This window comes from Manis javanica, chromosome 3 (assembly GCF_040802235.1).
Source record: "Manis javanica isolate MJ-LG chromosome 3, MJ_LKY, whole genome shotgun sequence".
NCBI classification, from domain to species: domain Eukaryota; kingdom Metazoa; phylum Chordata; class Mammalia; order Pholidota; family Manidae; genus Manis; species Manis javanica.
The window spans coordinates 157,428,660-157,450,161 of record NC_133158.1 but is presented as its reverse complement, the minus strand read 5'-3'; the positions used below and the strand labels follow the sequence as shown (position 1 = coordinate 157,450,161).

At 35.4% G+C, this 21,502-nt stretch overlaps 1 protein-coding gene across 2 annotated transcripts in view; it reads right to left on the bottom strand.

The window, feature by feature from the left end:
* Positions 1–7,973: 7,973 nt before the first annotated feature.
* LOC108401824 (phospholipid scramblase 1-like) overlaps positions 7,974–21,502 on the bottom strand; it is a 34,205-nt gene continuing 20,676 nt past the window's right edge. For both annotated transcript variants that reach the window (XM_073232235.1, XM_073232234.1), the window contains 3 exons: positions 16,271–16,432; positions 13,185–13,346; positions 7,974–8,091 (listed from right to left, as the gene is read on the bottom strand). In XM_073232235.1, coding sequence (XP_073088336.1) covers positions 8,062–8,091; positions 13,185–13,346; positions 16,271–16,432 — 354 coding nt within the window. In that variant the 3' untranslated portion in view covers positions 7,974–8,061. The remainder of the gene's footprint in view (positions 8,092–13,184; positions 13,347–16,270; positions 16,433–21,502) is intronic.

Below are 21,502 nucleotides of genomic sequence, written 5' to 3'. Positions count from 1 at the left end.
CATCATTAGTGTATAGGAATGCAACATATTTCTGTGTATTAATTTTGTATCCTGAAACTTTGCTGAATTCAGATATTAGATCTAGTAGTTTTGGAGTGGATTCTTTAGGGATTTTTATGTACAGTATCATGTCATCTACAAACAGTGACAGTTTGACTTCTTCCTTACCAATCTGGTTGCCTTTTATTTCTTTGTTTTGTCTGATTGCCGTGGCTAGGACCTCCAGTTCTATGTTGAATAAAAGTGGGGAGAGTGGGCATCCCTGTCTTGTTCTGATCTTCAAGGAAAAGATTTCAGCCTCTCACTGTTAAGTATGATGTTGGCTGTGGTTTTATCATATATGGCTTTTCTTATGTTGAGGTACTTGCCCTCTATACCCATTTTGTTGAGAGTTTTTATCATTAATGAATGTTGAATTTTGTTGAATGCTTTTTCAGCATCTATGGAGATGATCATGTGGTTTTTGTCCTTTCTGTTGATGTGGTGGATGATGGTGTTGGATTTTCAAATGTTGTACCATCCTTGCATCCCTGGGATGAATCCCACTTGATCATGGTGTATGATCCTTCTGATGTATTTTTGAATTCATTTTGCTAATATTTTGTTGAGTATTTTTGCATCTGTGTTCTTCAGTGACATTGGTCTGTAGTTTTCTTTTTTGTTGTATCTTTGCCTGTTTTTGGTATTAGAGTGATGCTGGCTTCATAGAAAGAGTTTGGAAGTATTCCCTCCTATTTTTTGGACAACTTTAAGGAGAATGGGTATTCTGTCTTCTCTAAATGTCAATAAAATTCCACAGTGAATCCGTCTGGTCTGGGAGTGTTGTTCTTGGGTAGCTTTTTGATTACTGATTCAATTTATTTTCTGGTAATTGGTCTGGTTAGATTTTCTGTTTCTTCCTGGGTCAGTCTTGGAAGGTTGTATTTTTCTAGAAAGTTGTCCATTTCTTCTAGGTTATCCAGTTTCTTAGCATATAGATTTTCATTGTATTCTCTAATAATTCTTTGTATTTCTGTGGTGTCCATTGTGAGTTTTCCTTTCTCATTTCTGATTCTGTTTATGTGTGTAGACTCTCTTTTTTTTGTGATTAAGTCTGGCTAGGGGTTTATCTATTTTGTTTATTTTCTTGAAGAACCAGGTCTTGCTTTCATTGATTCTTTCTCTTGTGTTATTTTTCTAAATTTTATTTATTTCTGCTCTAATCTTTATTATACTCTTCCTTCTAAAGACTTTTGGCCTCATTTGTTCTTCTTTTTCTAGTTTAGTTAATTGTGAGTTTAGACTGTTCATATGGGATTGTTCCTCTTTCCTGAGGTAGGCATGTATTGCAATATACTTTCCTCTTAGCATGGCTTTGGCTGCATCCCACAGATTTTTGCAGTGTTGAATTATTGTTGTCATATGTGTCCATATATTGCTTGGTCTCTTTTTTATTTGGTCATTGATCCATTGGTTTTTTTTGAGCATGTTGTGAAGCCTCCATGTGTCTGTGGGCTTTTTTATTTCTTCGCATAATTTATTTCTAGTTTCATACCTTTGTGGTCTGAGAAACTGGTTGGTACAATTTCAATCTTTTTGAATTTACCAAGGCTCTTTTTGTGGGCTAATGTATGATCTATTCTTGAAAATATTCCATGTGCACTTGAGAAAAATGTGTATTCTGCTGCTTAAGAGTGGAGAGTTCCGTAGATGTCTTTTAGGGCCATCTGTTCTAATGTGTTATTCAGTGCCTCTGTCTCCTTACTTATTTTCTGTCTGGTTGATCTGTCCTTTGGATTGAGTGAGTTTTGAAGTCTCCTAGAATGAATGCATTGCATTCTATTTCCCCATTTAATTCTGTTATTATTTGCTCCACATATGTAGGTGCTCCTGTGTTGGGTGCATAGATATTTATAATGGTTATATCTTCTTGTTGGGTTGACCGCTTTATCAGTATGTAATGTCCTTCTTTATCTCTTGTGACTTTCTTTGTTTTGAAGTCTATTTTGTCTGATACTAGTACTGCAGCTCCTGCTTTTTTCTCCTTATTAGTTTCATGAAATATTTTTTCTATCCCTTCACTTTTAGTCTGTGTATGTCTTTGGATTTAAAGTGAGTCTCTTGTAAGCAGCATACAGATGGATCTTGTTTTTTTATCCATTCAGTAACTCTTTGTCTTTTGATTGGTGCATTCAGACCATTTACATTTAGGGTGCTTATCGACAGGTATGTACTTATTACCATTGCAGGCTTTAGATTCATGGTTGCCAAAGTTTCAAGGTTAACTTCCTTACTATCTAAGAGTCTAACTTAACTCATTTAGTATGCTATTACAAACACAACCAAAAGGTTCTTTTTTTCTCCCCCTTTTTCTTCCTCCTCCATTCTTTATATATTTACTGTGGTTTTATTACCTCTGGTGACAGCTATTAAACCTTAGGAAAATTTCCATCTGTAACAGTCTTTCCAAAATAGACTGTAGAGATGGTTTGTGGGAGATAAATTCTCTCAACTTTTGCTTATCTTGAAATCATTTAATCCCTCCCTCAAATTTAAATGATAATCTTGCTGGATAAAGTATTCTTGATTTGAGGCTCCTTCTGCTTCATTACATTAAATATATCATGCCACTCCCTTCTGGCCTGTAAGGTTTCTGCTGAGAAGTCTGATGATAGCCTAATGGGTTTTCCTTTGTATGTGATCTTATTTCTCTCTCTGGCTGCTTTTAATATTCTGTCCTGATCCTTGATCTTTGCCATTTTAATTATTAAATGTCTTAGTGTTTTCTTTCTTGGTTCCCTTGTGTTGGGAGATCTGTGTATCTCCATGGCCTGAGAGACTATCTCCTTACCAAGGTTGGGGAAGTTTTTATCAATTACCTTCTCAAAGACACTTTCTATCCCTTTTTCTATCTCTTCTTCTACTGGTACCCTTATAATATGAATATGGTTCCGTTTTTGTTCGTCACACAGTTCTCTCAATATTCTTTCATTCTTAGAGATCCTTTTTTCTCTCTGTGCCTCAGCTTCTTTTTAATCCTCTTCTCTAATTTCTATTTCATTTATCGTCTCTACCACTGTATCAAATGTGCTTTTAAAACCTTCCATTGTATGTTTCATTTCTGATACTGTGTTCCGTAATGATTGGATCTCTGACCAGAGTTCATTCCTGAGTTCATGAATATTTTTCTGTACCTCCATGAGCATGTTTATGATTTTTATTTTGAAATCTGTTTCAGGAAGATTCATTAGGTTGATATCATTTGACTCTTTCTCTGGTGTATTTATAATTTTCCTTTGAATCAGGTTCCTTTGATGTTTCATATTTGTATGTGGCGCCCTCTAGTGCCCAGAAGCTCTACTCTCTGGAGCTGCTCAGCCCCTGGAGCAATGTTGGGGGTCACAGGGGAGCAATGTTGGTGCCTGGGGGGAGGAAAGAGCTGTTTCCAGCTTTTTGGCTGCTATGCCTGTCTGCACTGCCAGAATCACTGGGCCAAGCACACAAGTATAATCCTCTATGCTTTGTGTTTGTGGCTGCTGTAGGTGGGGTTTCCCTCTGGCTGGCCTAATGCCAGGGCAGGGTTTGCAGTTTGTGAGCCATGTGCAGGTTGTCAGGGAGGAAGGTGCAGCAGGCTGCGTATCATAGAGGGGTGCCTTGGAGCTGTGTAGCCAGCCAGAGGACGAGCGCCTGAAGATCGTTAAAGTTCCCAAACTGCTGGGAAGAGTGCATGCAGATCATTTTGTCTACCTGTCCTTTCTCCTGAGCAGTTAGCTCTGTGCAATCCTTGCCCCTTTAGCAGCCCTCTTGCTGTCAAAAATTCTCTCACAGTGCCTGCCTTTCTCTTGTCCTAGGGAAGCTGGATATGGATCCCTGGTTTCCACAAGCGGCTGGAATCTCAGTCTCTCCAGGTGTTCTGCCTGTCTTAGCTTTCCAACTCCCCTAATCAAGAGAGCACCATGTAATACAAGTTTGTGCTCCCAGAGGAGATCTCCAAAGCTAGGTATTCAGCAGTCCAAGGCCTCCACTCTCTCCCTGCTCCATTTCTCTTCCTCCCGCCAGTGACCTGGGGTGGAGGAAGGGCTTAGGTCCCACCAGACCACAGCTTTAGTATGTTTCCCTGTTCAGTGAAGTTTATTTTTTTCTCCAGGTGTATGCAGTCTGGCACAGCCCTCTGTCATGTTGCTCTTTCAAAGATTAGTTGTATTAATTATATTTTCTCATTTTATGCGGTTTTAGGAGGAAGCCTCTGTCTCACTTCTCACCCTGCCATCTTTATTCTCCTCATATTAAACATTTTAGAGGGAAACTCAATCATGTAGATAGCCACACCTTAAAACGTAATGGTTGAGGATCTTCAGGTATACACTACAGAATGTATCATTGACTTAATGAAATCATTACAATTATGTTAGTACACAGGAACTGCCTCTAGGAACTTCCCTATCTATACCAAGACGTGCCTGTGGGATGTCAGTTTTGCTGGCTTTCTGCCCTCGTAGGATTGCCTTCTCAGAACTGTTCCACAACTATCTCATATAAATCATCATTCCCAGAATTCCATCCCAATCAGCTAACAACACTGGACCAGTTAACATCTGTTCCACATGTAAATCTTTCAGGATAATTTCAGACAATTGTCAGTATTCAAATTACTGGATGACTAAAGAAGTTTTGGATTAGTTTGGTTTATTTTGGATTTCATGGGTTTATAATCCAATGTTTATTGAATGTCCAAAGGTAATTCTTACTTCTCAGCAGAGTCACCTTTGCTATTGTGTAGATATTGTGAACACTGGGACTGCAGCATTGCTTTCTTGGCTCCACCTCCAAATACGATCATAATGGGGATTAGATTTGAACATACAAATTTGTCTGTGGAGGGTTGGGGGTGAGACACATTCAGTCTATGGGAAACACAAATCAAGAAAAATTACCCATTAAATAATGTGGTGAATTATTTTAAAAGTCTATAATATTTCACAGTCCCTCCCCTCATAGAATGGAATTTTCTTCAGTATCCCTTCAATGTGAATTTAGCCATGTGACTTGAATTGGCCAGTTGGACATTGATAAACTTGATGCAAGTAGAGAACATAAGAATGTGTTTTGTGTTCTGTGAAAAGTGCTTGCACATAAGGATGGGTGCTTTGGCTGCTTTTGGAACTCAACCATCATATAACAAAACTAGGCTGTCTATGAGTAAAGCCAGAGACAGAGCCTGTCTTTAAAAGAAGAGAAATGTAACTTTTTCCCATGTAGAAGTCTAAATCAGATACATGGAAGGCCACACAGTTTTTAAGAGAGCTGTACCAGCCTGCACTAAAAGAGACTGAGTTTAAAGTGAAAAGAGACCTGTCTCCAACTTTCTGTATCTATGAAGATGGCTGCAAAGTTGCAAAGTACTCAGCTGAAAACATGGCCATTTCATTTATTTATTTGTTTTGTGTGTTCCAGTAAAATTTATTCATGGACACTAAAGTTTGAATTTCATAAAACTTCTACATGTCACTATGTATATATATTAAATTTGATTTTTAAAAGCTACTTCATTTATTTTTATTGACATATAGTTGTTACACAATACTACATTGGTCTCAAGTATACAACATAGTGATTTGACAGTAATCTATATTATTAAATGCTCACCCTATCTGGGGTAGTTACTGTTAACCAAGGAAGACATTAATTATTAAGTATATTCTCTATGGTATACTTTCATCTGCATGACTAATTTATATTATAATTAAGATTTTGTGCCTCCTTCACCTATTTTACCTGCTCAGCCCAATCTCTCTCCTATAGTAACCACCAGTCACTTCTCAGTGTCTGTGGATCTGCTTCTGTTCTGTTCATTTATTTTGTTTTGTTTTTTTTTTAGATTTCATGTATAAGTGAAGTCATATAGTATTTGTCTTTCTCTGCCTGGTTTATTTCACTTAGCTTAACACTATCTAGGTTCATCTGTGTTGTTGTAAATGTCAAGATTTCTTTCTTTTTTATGGCTGAATAATATTCTATTGTGTTATATATATGCATGAATAAAATACACCACATCTTCTTTATCCATTCATCTAGGTTGCTTCCATATCTTGGCTATTGTAAGTAATGTGGTGCTAAACATAGGAGTGCATATATTTTTTCAAATCAGTGATTTTTGTTTTCTTTGGATAAATTCCCAGAAGTGAAATTGCTGGGTTGTATGGTATTTCTATTTTTAGTTTTCTGAGGAGCCTCCATAGTGCTTTCCACAGTAACTTCATCAACTTACATTCCAAACAACAGTGTAAGAAAGTTCCCTTTTCTCCATATCTTCACCAACACTTGTTATTTCTTGTCTTTTGGATAGTGGCCATTCTGAATGGTGTGAGGTGATATCTCCTTGTGGTTTTGATTTTTATTTTCCCAATGATTAGTTATGTGGAGTTTCTTTTCATGTGCTCTTGGCTATCTATATATCCTCTTTGGAAAAATGTCTCCTCAGGTCCTCTGGCCATTTTTAGATTGGGTTATTTGTTTTTTGGTGTTGAGTTGTATGACTGTATATATTTTGGTCATTTTTCATGCTGATGTTTAAGGGCTTCACATCTGTTTTTTCTTTAATAATTTTATGGTTTCATGTCTTACATTGAGGTTTTTAATCCATTTTGAGTTTACTTTTTTGTATGGTCTTAGTGATCCAGTTTTGTTCTTTTCATGTAGCTGTTCAATTTTCTCAACACCGTTTATTGAAGAGACAGTATTTTCCCCATTGTATATTCTTGCCTTCTTTGTCATATATTAATTGACCATATGTGCATGGTTTATTTCTGGCCTCTCTATTCTGTATCATTGATCCATGTATTTATCCTTGTGCCAGTATCATACTATTTTTATCACTGTAGTTTTGTAGTATAGCTTGAAGTCAGAGAATGTGATACTCCTAGCTTTGTTCTTCTTTTGCAGGATTGCTGTGGCTATTTGGAGTCTTTTGTGGTTCCATCTAAATTTTAGGATTATTTGCTCTAGTTCATTAAAAAATTCCATTGGTGTTTTGATAGGAATTACAGTTAGTCTATAGATAGCTTGGAGCAGGATGCATAGCCATTTCATTTATAAAAGGAAAAATGTCTCAGAAAGCAGAGCCAAATCCCAGAGGGCATATCCATAGAGAACAATGGACTGGACAGCCACTACCAGAGACTGGACTATTCTTTGTGCCCAGACAGGGGAACTAGCAACATGTACCCATCTCAATTTTACAATTGTTATTGATCAGTGACAGCTATGAAAGTGCCATTTGTTTATTGTAATTATTTTGACTTTGGCTCATTATTGGGTGTGTCTTTTTAGTTTTGAAGTTTCTCAATCAAGAGGAGCTGTATCCAAGTATCCTCACTTGCATTCACAAAATATGCAGATCACATGATACTGGACTTGAGCCTGATGTAGGAATTGAAAGAGAATTTGGGGAATCCTGAGAAGGTTGAGGATATTTTCCATATGGGGAGAATGAAATGATTGTGGCCAGAGGGTGGACAATAGTTCACTGAGGTAGGGAATAAAAAATGGTCACAATATTTTACAGCAACTCCCATAAAGAAATTGAGCCTTTCTTTCCACTCCGTAATCTGGAGTTGGCTATGCAATTTGCTTTGACCAAAGGGACATTAGCAACTGTAATAGAAACAGATGCTTGAGATGAGTTTGAACAGTTGCTTGCTTTTGTAACAAAGTCATCATGTATAAAAGGTCTGGCTAGCCTCCTAGATGCCGAAAGATATATGGCCTGTTGCCTCATTTGCCTCAGACAACAGCCAGACATATGAATGAGGCAACTGGGAATTAGTCCACAGACAATCTATTAGCAGACTGCACACGCATGAGTGAGCTAGGTTGACCAGAAGAATCATACGCTAAATAAAATGATCATTTTAAGTTCCTAAATTTTTGTGTAGTTTACTATTCAGAAAAAAGACATACAAATAATTATTGTGAAATAAAACTTTATTTACATGTTCTCAGTGTAAGTTGTTCAGTTTACCTGAGGGCTGGCAAAACTTAGTATGTGTTAATAATCTCTGACATACTCTTTCAGGCTGATTCTTATGACCAGAGTTCAAAGTACATGTAGTCCTAGAGTAAAAATGAAAAATAAGTATAATTAAATTGTTTTAATGGTAGAAACAGGTATAGACTTTAGACATGACAGTGCTTTCTGGGTCTTGAGTTAAAACAGAATTCTAAGGGTCAGACCTCTTAGGAAACAACTTCTAAAGGAATAAGAATGATTGACTACTCTTAAACACAACAAAATAGTAAATTTGGATATAAAGTCCCCTTGAGAACAGCAAGTAATTCTGCTTCTTTATATATTCATGCATATATATTCATATTCATATATACTCCATCATATAGAAAAGCATAGCAATAGAGAAGGAAAAATTTACATTTTGAATTCCTCCAAAATCTACCATTAACATTTTCATTCAGATTCCTTCCAGATACATGCAATTGGTATTATAATATGCTTATCTCCAGTTTTTATCACTGCATAATATATCCTGAGTTTTCATGTTATTAAAGTTCATTTATTGAATATTTATTTTAAGTTTAACATTCTGTTTCAGAAATAGCTCATAATGTATTGAATAAATCTCATATTTTAAATTTTAACAAAATTAAAAAAAATTTTGTTTTAAAGGTTGTTTTTACTTTTCATTATTTATTGTACTAAAGTTTGTCACATAAGTATACAAAAGTATTAGTGGAGTATATAATTATTTGCAACTCTGCTGATTTTTTTTGGAAGGAATTAACACATATGAAAGAATGTGAACCTTAAATTTTTTTTTTAACACAATGAAACATTGTTTAGTCTCACAAAGATTTGAATACATATCGCTGAGTTTTCAGTGAAACAAGGCATGATGTAGATTGAAGGTGACACAGAACAACTGCAAAAATAATCTCACCTAATTTAGAATTACCAGAAAACATGCAACATGCAGGAAGACTGCTCACAATTTATATAATATGTTGATATATGGCATTCTAGTCATGTTTCTCTGTACATAAGGCAGGAATAAATATATTGCATTCTCTTACAGTTTCAGAATGTAGTAGAATATTTAATGTAACTCTGGCAGATATCTATTAATAATATGCTTAGATCGATCCACCAGTGAATTTAGATTATCAAGGCTATGTGTTGGCCCTAGTCTCGGCACAGGCTAACAAACAGATTTATGTACATTTAACAGTTACAGAAATTTGGAGTTCTGAGCTATCAGCCTGAGAGTAATGAGCCACAGTGGAGAAAGACAAGCCCATAGAGTATGCAGCATATAGGACCTAAAGAGAAATCTGGCAAAAGATAAATTTCTGTTAATGATATGTGTCAAGGATTTTAAGATGATTAATATTCAAACAAGGAATCTTCCCAATTTCTCTTATCCTGTGATCGTTTTCTGTTACAACCAAATACTCAGAGCAAGTCAGTTCATATGAGAGCCCTGTTAGAAATATCTTCGTGAATGAAGGGAGAAGTACTGATGTGCATGTGGGGGCAAGTGGTACGGGGACATCCAGTGACACTGGGGGTCCTTCCAGGAGCCGGTGAAGGGGTGGAGGTAGCCCCTCTGTTTAAAAATGTTATAAAATATCAGGGAGGAAGTTGGCTTTTTTGTACTCATCAGCTGTTAGAATATAAATCTGGTTCTCAGGTACCGTTCTTCATTCAGTTGACAAGGATATGTTTTCTTCTTCCCTTGTAAAATTTCGGATTAGGAAATGGGTATGTAACCAGAGGGGGGCCTTCCAGGAACTTCTTTACCAGCGCATTTGGGTCAAACAGTCCTTCCATTGCTGTTGTCATGTCAGATTAGTGGTTGCAGGCTTCCACTGGGACAAAGCTTTCACTGGTATATTTGCTCCTAGATACATATGCCTTCTTCACCAAATTCTATCCCCCATGACAGTGTCCCTCCAGCTTACATTACCGACAATCATGTACACCAACAAGTGTGGGAAAGACTGTGGATTCATGAAGTAGTCTTCTAATTTCTCTGCTGAACTGCTAGGATGGTGCTCACCAGATGAAGAATCACAGGCTTTGTGGCATTTCCAAGCGAAGATTTTGAGTTATCCTGGATGTATTAAATTAAAGGAACCTAAATGTTCCCATGTAGATGCACAGTAGTCAATTGGATGTGTGTGGATAAAATTGTAACATATCCAAACTCTGAACCTTAACATTTTTGATAGACATTTCCATTTGTTCCCCAAAAGTTGTACCAGTAGCTCATCATACCTTAAACCTCCATCAGCAGAGTTCATCATTAGAAAAGAAAAACCTCTATTGTGTGATAAATGAAAAGGGATATTTCACTTGTTTTATTTTATTCATATGCTTTTTTAAAAAAAAAGAAAAATGTTTTCTTAGAGTTATTGGTTATTTGTTCTCCCTCTTAAATGTTTGTATGATTTTTTCATATTCTTTGCCCATTTCCATAGAAATCTGCTATTTTTCTTCTTATTTAAATAAAATTGTTATTAATATAAGGATATTATTCATTGGTCTTATTGGAAGCATATATTTATTGTTTGCTTTTGAATATTTAATGTTACAATTTGTTTTGAGGTACAGAACTTTAAGATATTCTAATTTGGCAGCCTGTTACTTTGTGATCTACTTGCTTTGAAATTTCTTTTCTATCTAGAGATGAGATGTGGTTGCTTTTTGTTTATTTTTGTTAGTAATTCAACATCTCTTTCCTTGTGCTTCCTTTGGGTTTGTTCTGTCCTTTTACTAACTTTTTAGAGATGGATACCTATCTCATTATTTTCCACTTACTTCTTTTCCTCAATGAGTATTTATGCTATACATTTCTCTTGAACATCTTTAGTTGCATCTCAAAAGTTTTGACAGGTCATTTTTTTTAGTTATGTAAGTTGACATTAAAATTTTTGAGTTATGCGTTATTTCTATCCCTGAGTTATTTACACATTTCCATATGTAAAATATTTAAAAAATAAGTATCTTTATGAATTTATAATTTAATGTTATATGCTCAGACACCAAGGTCCAAATGCTTTTTGGCCTACTCTGAAATAACTTTTGTAAAAATGTTTGAGAACAATATATATCATCTGCTTGTTTAATATGAAATTTTACATATGCCCATTAAATCAATCTTGTTAATTTTGTTGTTCAAATTTTAAGTAACTTTACTAAGGTTCTGTCTCCTACACCAAGTAAAAATTGGCAGATGTGCATAAATTTCCCACTATGAAGTTGAGTTTGTCACTCTAACTGTAATAACATATTTCTCTACATGTTAAGGTTGATATTAGATGCACACTGGTCTAGAATTACTATGTCTTCTTTTTAGTAGAATTTTATCATCATGTAGTTATCCTTTCTGATCTTTGCCCTTAGTGTTTTTTGTCTTAAAGTCTAATTATTTTCTGATATTAATTTAGTTTTACTAGCTTTCGTGTGTTTATTAGCTTAGCATTTTTCTGTTATACATCTTTCAAATTTTTTGTCATTATTTTAGATTTGTCTCTGGATAGTGAAACAAAACAATTTAACAATGTTTTTCTTTTAACTTTCAAGTTTTGCCTATTTACATGTATTGTGGTTATTGTAAAAGTTGCATAAAATATATTTAAATGACATATTACTATAGAAATTCATTTTGATACCTATATAGAAAATATATATATTTTTCTAACCATTTTGATTCTCTATTTCTGTTTGCCCCACTTTATCTGTTTTTTCCCCAAAATGGGTGTTTGTTTTTTCTTTGTTTGTATTTTATTCCCATTTTTTGTCTTTGCAAGTTTGAAATTTATACAATCTTTTTGTTGTTTCAGTGGTTAGCCATGAAATTTTAACACACACATTTAAACTTAATTCATCTCCTGAACAGTACAAAGATGATAAACTATTTTAATTTTAATTACTTTCTAACAACTTTAATACTTTTGTTGACTATTTTAGTTTGCTTCTTTCTCAATTCAAACGATTAGATGTTTGCTATTATTTCTTAAAACATGTTTGCATTCATAAATATGTTTAGCTTTTATTTGCTTATAAATATTGTTGAACCTCAGATGATCCTTTTCAGTTCCTTCTTCTTAAACTATCTCCTTCAGAAATGATTTGTGTGTTGTCAAACTCTGAGTTTTTTAATACATTTATTTACTTTACTGTCATCCTTGAGACTTTCATCTTAAAGAAAATGAAATTTGAGAGTTGTTTTTTTAAATCAGTATTTTGAAGATATTCTACTGTATTCTGGCTTTCACTGTTTCTGTTAAGAAATCAGTTAGTTGTCACTCGAATTCTGTGTGGGCGATCTCTTTTCTTTCTGGTTACCTATTTTTCTTGATTTGCTCCATTTTGATTTGTAGAGATGTTAATTTTTAATTATATTACTTAGGCTGTATGGTCTTTTCTGAATCACTGGATTCATGTTTTTTGGTTTTGGAAATTTTTTAGCAGTCATCTATTCTCTCTCCTACCTTATCTGGAACTCTTGACTTTAATACTTCCTTGTCTCTCGGAACTGCATTATGAATAGTTTACTCAACTATATCCCTTAGTTCACTAATTTTTTTCCTCAGCTATGTCTAATCTACTATTTAACCTATTTATTTTTCTCTCTCTCCAAATTACTTAATACTACTTACAAGGCTGTATATGACCCAGACCTACATATCTCTCTTGCCATTTTCTGTGATTTCATAATATTTGGAGAATGAAGGTAGTCACTTATGTTCATTTTGCCCCCTAAGAACCAATAATAATCAATACTGATATTTTCCTTTTCAAAATTTCTTCATATCTATAGTTTCCAAATTAACAATACATTACTTTTTAAATGAAATCTTTAAAAAGGTATTTATTTTTACAAAATTGTAAATTGTGCGAAATAACAGTAGATATAATAAACTAGCCATTTTATTCCTATTTTCAGTGACTTAGTCTTGCTTTTCAAGACTAAGGATTTCAAGTTCAATGATCATATTTCCAGGGTACTTAATTTTTACTTCCTTTACAGTGAACACTGAATCCAGGATATAATTTGGAGACTGAGGACAAGACCAAAAAGGTGCAATTTTCAGTTGATATAGATGATTTGAGGAGAAATATTAGCAAAGGTGCAATGATAATCTTAGAAAATGTAATTTTCAGCTAAATAGAATTAAAATAGACTTACAATGAGGAAACCTGCTCCAAGCATGAGTGCTTTTATTTTAACATCCAGATCAAATGGAAACTGGATCCCAAATTTATCAGCATTGATAACTAGTTCCCTCATGAATCCAGGCAATTGTTTTGAAATTTTACCAATAACCATTTCTTCATCCAGAGACAATAACTAAAATAAATAAAAATCTTAGATAAAGTCTCTGAAAAATACTAACTGTTCCTACATCAATTTTACAATTAAATAGTACCATGTAAGTTATAATCATATTAATTGTATCCTGCAATGAAAAGAACATGCAATATAGACACATAATAGCCTGGAAAACACCTACACATAATTCCTATCTAAAAGAAGTTGTTTAAGTTGATTGTGTACAACTGATTTTATATATACATGATATTTTGTATATAATACATAAGTTATATATATGCTTTATATAAATGAATTATATGTGATGAATTATGATATTTTATATATAACATATACTATGTATGAATTATATATGCTTAGTATATAATTTGCTTAAATTTGATCCAAGCATCAACTTAATTATAAAATGAAGACACTCGTTTTACAGCTGTTTTACACAGTTAACTCTTTCATAAGAAATCTTAGCTTCCTGGATGCCTCTACCTTTTCCTCATTCCATTTTCTCCCTTCTTATCTAGAATCTCTAGAGCATCACTTCTCATACCAAGTAATATTTATTTCTTAATTTATAAAAGATACTTATGTAAATATAAAACAAATCTGTGATAAATCCTACAACTTGTCTTGTAATGAATGAATGCCATATAGGAAGAGGTAGGGTGATAGGATGGAGTAAACAGGGTGACTAAAAGAACTGGGGAGATGGTTTTAGAGAAAACCTCTTAGGCATTTAAGCTGAGATATGGAAGATTGGTAGAAATTAGTAACCAGAGGAATAGGGAGAGTGAGAACACTCTAGAAAGAGTCAGCAATATGTGAAAAGGTCCCAAGTTGGGAGGGAGCATAGCTGGAGCAAGGTGAGTGAGGGAGCTAGTGGCGAAAAATGAGGGAGAAAGAGAGATATTCAGAGCTAGGTCATACATAGCCTTGTAAGTAGTGTTGAACTTGGGGAAAGAAATATGGAAGAGTTTTATGTAACTATGTCACAGCTTCTCAGGTGTTACAGAACTCTGAACACACCATTCCCCCTCATTGTCAGCAAAATGTCTTACAGACAAGATGACCAACGCCTCTCTCCTCAGTCAATTGGTTCAGGGACCATTTCCTGCCATGTGAACTCAAAAGCAGAAAAGTCTAGCCTATCATTAGGATACAAATGCAGAGAGGCAGAGGAAAAAGATGGAGAGAGCAGATACACTGGTTCACCAAAACACTATAGTAGAAGCTACTGGTCAGGAACTCACGAACTCACAGACACCAACCCCAGAAGGTTATTGTGTCTGTATCAACACTCCCTACTTCCCGCCTCTTAGGATAAATGTACTAGCTCTCTGCCTGTTTAAGGCTAGTTCCCTACTAGCCTTAGGTCCCATGCCATGCAAGACTCAGGGTTCATCAAATATTCACCTCTCCTGTTTCTCCACACTTTCCCTCCCATTTGGTTCCTTTCCTTTAAAATCAAGACATGCGAAGGACATCTTTCCAAAAAATACCTTTCCATCCACCCTATGCCCCCATCCAGCCAAGAACAGGATTATGGTAAGACAGTAGACAAGTCATGCAAGTGCGTAGTCAGTTTGTTTCTTAACTTAAATTTTTGGTATTTATTTATACTGAAGATTTGGCATTGATTTTGATTTTTTTAAATGTGATATTCAAATATCATTTATCTTAATTACTAAGTTTTTTGGAACCCCCTTAATATTGTATCTGAAATAAATGCCCTATTTGCCTTACCCTATCCTGGCCCTGTAACAAGCTGAAAGTGTTAAAAGGGCGGCCTGCATCTGCGCACAGGCTGACCGTCTCCCAGAACGATGGCCTCCCTTTCCTGCTCCTCACTCTTGGAGCTTGCCCAGAAGTGTCAGCTTCAAAACGGCTTTGCATCAAGCTTAGAGGAAATAGGAAGTATTTTATACACCTCGGAAAAAGTTCTGAACACATTATAATAAAGTAGGATTTACTGTGTCATAATGTGAGATGTGAAACAATGCACAAAAAGCATTTTGTCTATTGATGTCATTATAAAATGAGCCAAGGTAGCTTTGGCTCCCAGAGTTTTATGCATAGATAGTTCTGTTTCATTGGTTTCCAACTTGAAATAGAGAAGAGTCCTGCGTGTTCATTTTGTTAAAATATTCCAAACTAAACATATTAGTGCTATGATTAATTTGCCTACATATGTTTTACTTAGTGCGTGCAGGTGCCAATCAGAATCAGTATCACTAAACTGAATTGACATAATTCTAGAGAAGGAAAAAACGGCAGGTAGCATTTTACTCAGCCTGTGTCCAAATTTATGACTAAGCATTTCAGATATTAAAAAAATAAATAAACATCCTTGATAAAAGACTGAGGAGCAGTACTTTTTTCAAATCGAAAAAAACAATATTTTCTGTTGCTTAAGAATCTTCACATTTAACTAAGTGTAGTGGATTTTCTTAGTTTACTAACTATACTTAATATATTTAATAGTTAACTTCCCAAATTATTATCTGAATGTTGGCCATAATCTGAGAAATAAATCAGTAAGCACATAAAAATTTAATAAGATTGTATCATACCAGTTTTTTTTACAGAAATTAGCATTAATATGTAATCTATAATTAACATTGGATTATGTTATTGTCCATTGCAGATCAGTTACCTTTTTTCTTTCAGTATTCCTTGAAATATTAAATACCAAAATTGTTGTCTGGTAACTACATACTTAAAATATAGCTTAAAAAGAAGTCATATATGCTTCATAGACATGAAGGGTTTAATTAAGCAAGGAAATTCTGAATTAGAAATTCAATTTAAAAATAGAGAAATCAGTTATAGTAACATCATGGTAACATGTTTATATTTTCCTTTAATCACATTTATTAATTATATGTATTACAAAATAATAAAATAATTAATTTGAACATTATAATCTTAAAACATAATGAATTACTCACATTAAAATTTAGATCCTTGAGACAGCTGGAAACCACACATGGCCCTCTGATTTTCATTACATCTTCCTTATTCTCACTTTTTATTTTAAACATTGACACAAATGGGTGAAAGTACTGATGAACATATCCTATTGTTTCACCAGGTGGAGCCTCAACTTTTAGCTGCAAAAGATTGAAAAATATAAAGCTGGCCAAATGAGATATGTCTGATTTTGCTGTGTGTTACCTTTGAACTTAGCTTTTTGTATATGCGAACAGAACTGTTTGTGTCTAAGGTATGCCCTCTATGTGAGAATGCACATGAAAGTGCAAAAAAACAAGATTTAGATCTTGAAAACTGTGAACTGAGACCTGATGCTGCACCTCGCTACTTACAAGGAATGTGGGTATGTCACTAAACTCTCTGAAATTCGTTTTCCATTTGCACAAGAGAGATAACAATGTTCTTTAAATGCTTATGAGAAATGCTTTAAACTCCAGTCACACCAGAAACTGTTTATTACCCAATATGCCAAGGACTTCTGTATGTCTTTCAATTCAAATAGGAATTCGTTTAAATTCTTTATGCCTGTTGTGATTTAAAACCTAGTTCATCAGACTCAGTAGAGACTGGCCAAATAAATTTTAACATACCATCCATACAATGGGTTATTATCAGCCATTTATAAGAATGAAGAAGTTCTATACATACTGATATAATGTTCAAATTAAATTATGTGTTAAAAATTATAGAAGAATATTTGCCAAGTGTGTTAAAAACACACATATATAACATAAATATGTATATATTACACAAGTATTCATAAAAGATTTCTGGAAGAATCCTAAACTCATAATAGTAGTTGCCTCTGGAGAGGAATAAAGGAGGCCAGGGAAACAAGAGTTTGACAGACATTGTTTTTCCTGAATACACTTGGGTTAACTAGCCCTTTTCTCCCTCCCTCCCTCTTTCCCTCCCTCCCTTCCTTCCTTCCTTCTCTCTTGCCTTTCTCTTTCTTTTTTTTTTTTTTTTTCCCATATATCAGTATTACTTACTCAAAACTAAATGAAGAATACTATATCAACATGGTGGCAATGATAATGTAGTTTGTGAAACTTCTCAAAACCCTCATAGAAAGCACAAAACAGGTATGATAGCTAAACAAAACCAAACCACTGACAAATTCTTTATCAAAGGTAGATGGAGAAGTTATAGCCCCACATCTCAAAACACAATCAGATTGAGTGAGACAAGTGACAGCAACAAGATATTCCTGCGATCCAGGGAATCCAGACATCACTAACAATATCCATCACCAAAAGGAAAGGGATCCTTCTCAGAGTAAAAGCTAGCTCAAAGGACCAGACCGAGAAACACAGCTGAAAATAAGATGGAACCATACAGCCCCCAATTTGTTGGCAGTACAAAAAGGCTGTGGGAAGATTGAATGGTGCTGAAGTTGTCTAGGCTTCAGAACCCTTAAAAAAATCATCCGTCCAAGACTCCTTTCATGACAAAGCATCACAATGACAAGAAATTGCTGGTAGTAGAATCAAGGCTAAACAAGACAGGCAGACCTTGGGATTAAAAAAGAAGCTCAGATGAAGGTGGAAGAGGTGTTCAGGAAAAGTAAATCTCTAAAAGAACTAAGAAGCCGTATTCCTAACATTTGCAGAGAAATCCCTAAGCTCCACCATCCTAGGATAATCTCCAAAAATTATTATGAAGGCAAAAACTGGATGTTAGTCTGCATTTGGAAAAAGGGAATGGCACTGGTTGAATTCCTTGAGGGCTGGCCCCAGTCATTGCTTTATGCGTTTTTAAGTAGCTAGGAAAAACTGTAGGAGAAAAGAAATAATAAGGATTAGAGGAAAAAAATCAGTGAAATAGAAAATAGACAAAAAATATAGAGAAAACAAATGAAATTGAAAAGTGAGTCTTTGAAAAGATGAATAAAATTCTTTACCTAAACATGAAAAAAGAAAGAAAACAAACACTCATGTCAGAAATGAACAGGGGATATTACTAGATAATATGCAAACTTAAAAAGACAATAAAAATATTAACAACTTTATGCCAGTTAATTCAACAACCTCAACTTATTCTTTGAAAGACAAACTACAAAAATTTGTAACTCAGGAAGAAAAAGAAAACCCAAACTTTCCTGTATCTATTAAAGAAGTTTTGATTTTGAATGTAGAATCCTAATACTCTGGGCTGAAATGGCTTCACTGTTGAATACAGTCAAATATTTAAGTAAGATATAATTCCAATCCTACAAAAACTCTTCAGAAGACAATAAAGAACACTTCTCAATTCTATTTATAGAGCCAACATTATAATACCAATACCAAAGCATGCAAATATTTAAAAAATACTGCAGACCTATATATTATAAACATAGGCATAAAATCTTAGCAGAGAGAATCCAGCAATATATAAGAAGAATAACAAATATGTCCAAGTAAGATATACCTCAAGAATACAAGGTTGGATTAACATTTAAAAAATCAATTGATATAATTCCCATGTTTATAAATTAAAAGAAAAATCATATAATCAAGTGAATAGATATGGAAAAATATTGGACAAAATGCAAAACTTATTTTATAATATAAACTAGAAATAAATGGTATCTTCTTCAATCTGTCAAATGTATCTTAAAAAAACTTTACAGATAAGTTAATGATAAAGATTGAATCCTTTTCTCCATAAGCAGGACAAAAAACAAGGCTATTCTTTCCCACTTCTACTCCCACTTCTTTCCCACTTCTACTCAAATTATATTTCCTAAGTAGAACAAAATGGCAATAAATAAATACTACATTCATGCATATACACATATAAATAAAAATCATACAGATGGTAAAAGAAGTAAAATTTATTTATTTTCATATTATATAATTGTAGAAAACCTGAAGAAACTTACAAAAATCTGGAATTAATAAGGGTAAAGGATCAATATACAAAGGTCAATTGTTCTATATAGTAACAAAAATCAAATATTTAATTTCAACATACTTTTAATTATATAAAAAAACCCGCAAAATACTTAAATGTACTGCTAATAGAATATTTGCGAGACTAAGTACTGAAAACAACTAACCATTACTGGAAATTGTGAAGAAGGCAGTGGAGTTGGCCCTTTGCAAAATAGGGAACTCCATTTTGAGTCTCAGAAAGAAGACCTAAATACAAGGATGCATGTATTATGGTAATTGAACAGAAGATACAGTATCAATTCTCCCCAATATTAATAGATAGATTCAATGTCATATAAATCAGTATCTCAGTAAGAAATTTAAAATAATGTCGGGTAAATGACAGAATTTTCAGAATCTCTCACCTAGCCCTAGTTCATTTACATATCAATAGGTGTTACCACTGAAGAGCCTCCCATCTATTTGGGACAAGAGGTGGAAAGAAAATGGCTATTCTCTCCTCCCCTTGATTCTTGGTACATAATAGTCTGGCATCAGCCAGTCACCAAGGACCCACCAATTGAATTCCTCCTGTAAAGGGCTGGCAGGAAGTAGAGAGCATGCTGTGGCTCAGAGTGGGAGCTGTGGGTAGAGGAGATGGAGGGTGCCAAGCTCAGCCAGCAGATTTGAGCAAGCTGTGAGCCATAAAAATGGTTTCTCCCAACCTACCCTTTCCCTTGACTTATTTCAGTTTCACTTATTTCATAGGGGAATTAGCCCCAGGCCAGTAACACCCTTCTCCCCTTAGCTACATGTGGTGTGTGGGTCAGCAGGGTCCAGTGAACTTAAAATATGTCTTCATGGGTGCAATGTTTGGGTGAGCTGCCCCTGTGGGTGGTGGGGAGATAGCCAGGAACCCCCTGTGAATAGTGGGGGTTTAACTGGGGATCCCCCTGTGGGTGGTGGGGATTCCTCAGAAGGGATTTGTCTGGGGTAAAGTGCCTCCTAGAAGAGTGAGCCCCTCCCCAGAACTAGGGAAGGGTGGGGACACTGGAGGCAGTGGAGTTGGCCCTTTGCAAAATAGGGGACTCCATAGGGGAAGTGAGTGACCACAGGGCAGCAAGATGTGTGGGGTGGCTGTTTCTCGCAGCGTTGAAAAGGATCACCAAGGAGAGAGAGGAGCATCAGCATTGATTGGAAGAACAGGAAGATGAGTTGTGGGATGCTCTGAAAAGGGAATGAAAGCTATTGAAAATTGAGGTCATGCTGCTGAGAGACATACTATTGGCATGGGAGCAGGCAGCAGAAAAATATGAACTGCAAGGGGCCTTGGGGAAGGTGAAGGAAGAGGTGATACCTTCAGCCCTGGAGATGGGAAGGAGGAACTGGGAGAGGATGAGAGGGTGGGGCCGAGGGTGGGGCTGCAGCTGAGGCTACTGCCTGAGGCACCCGCCTCTCCTGTATTAAACACCTGCCCAGTTGTGTTGAAGAAAATAAAGATGCAACAACCATGGGTTCCTCAACAGAGGAACAGCCTCCTTCCCAAGTTGTGGAGCACTCCATGCTCTGCCCCTATACCCAGGCCAAGCTGGTTGATTTGAGCACCCAGTTTTGGCAGAAGCCCTCAGAACGTCTGCCTACACGGCTTTTGCCTCTTTTAGGAATTTAGTAGTAAATGTATTGTTTGGTCTCAGTCAGAAATAGGTAAACTCGCTTCCCTGATAACTCACCCCTCACTCCTCTCTCTGGCATAGGTTAAAAAATGCCCATCAGATCCCAGAGAATCATGTGGTGCTTTTGGATTGGCTGACTGCAGCCCTTAGGGCAGCATGGCTTAATCAGGGTGATTTACCATATTTCCCTGCTAGGAAAACATATGGCATCATAAAGCACACCCATGGTCCTTTTAATTCCCCAGTGTGGCCAGTGAAAAAGCTGGACAACTCCTGCTGTATGACTGGATTACAGAGAATTGAATAAAGTCACGCCCTGTCAACATGCTGCTGTCCCCTCTATAGCAGCAAACCTTATGGACACTCTCAGTCCTGAACTAGGGACTTATCATTATGTTGTGGACCTTGCTAATGCTTTCTTCTCTATTGACATAGCACAGGAAAGTCAAGAATAATTTGCCTTCATGTGGGAAGACTAGTGCTGGATATTCACTCTCCTTCCACAGGGATACCTCCACAGTCACACCGTTTGTCACGGACAAGTAACATGGACATGGAAGCATGGGAGAAATAACCAATGGTGCAGTTGTATCATTATATTGATGACATTATGTTCATGTCTGATTCTTTTGCAGATCTAGAAGGTACAACACCTAGA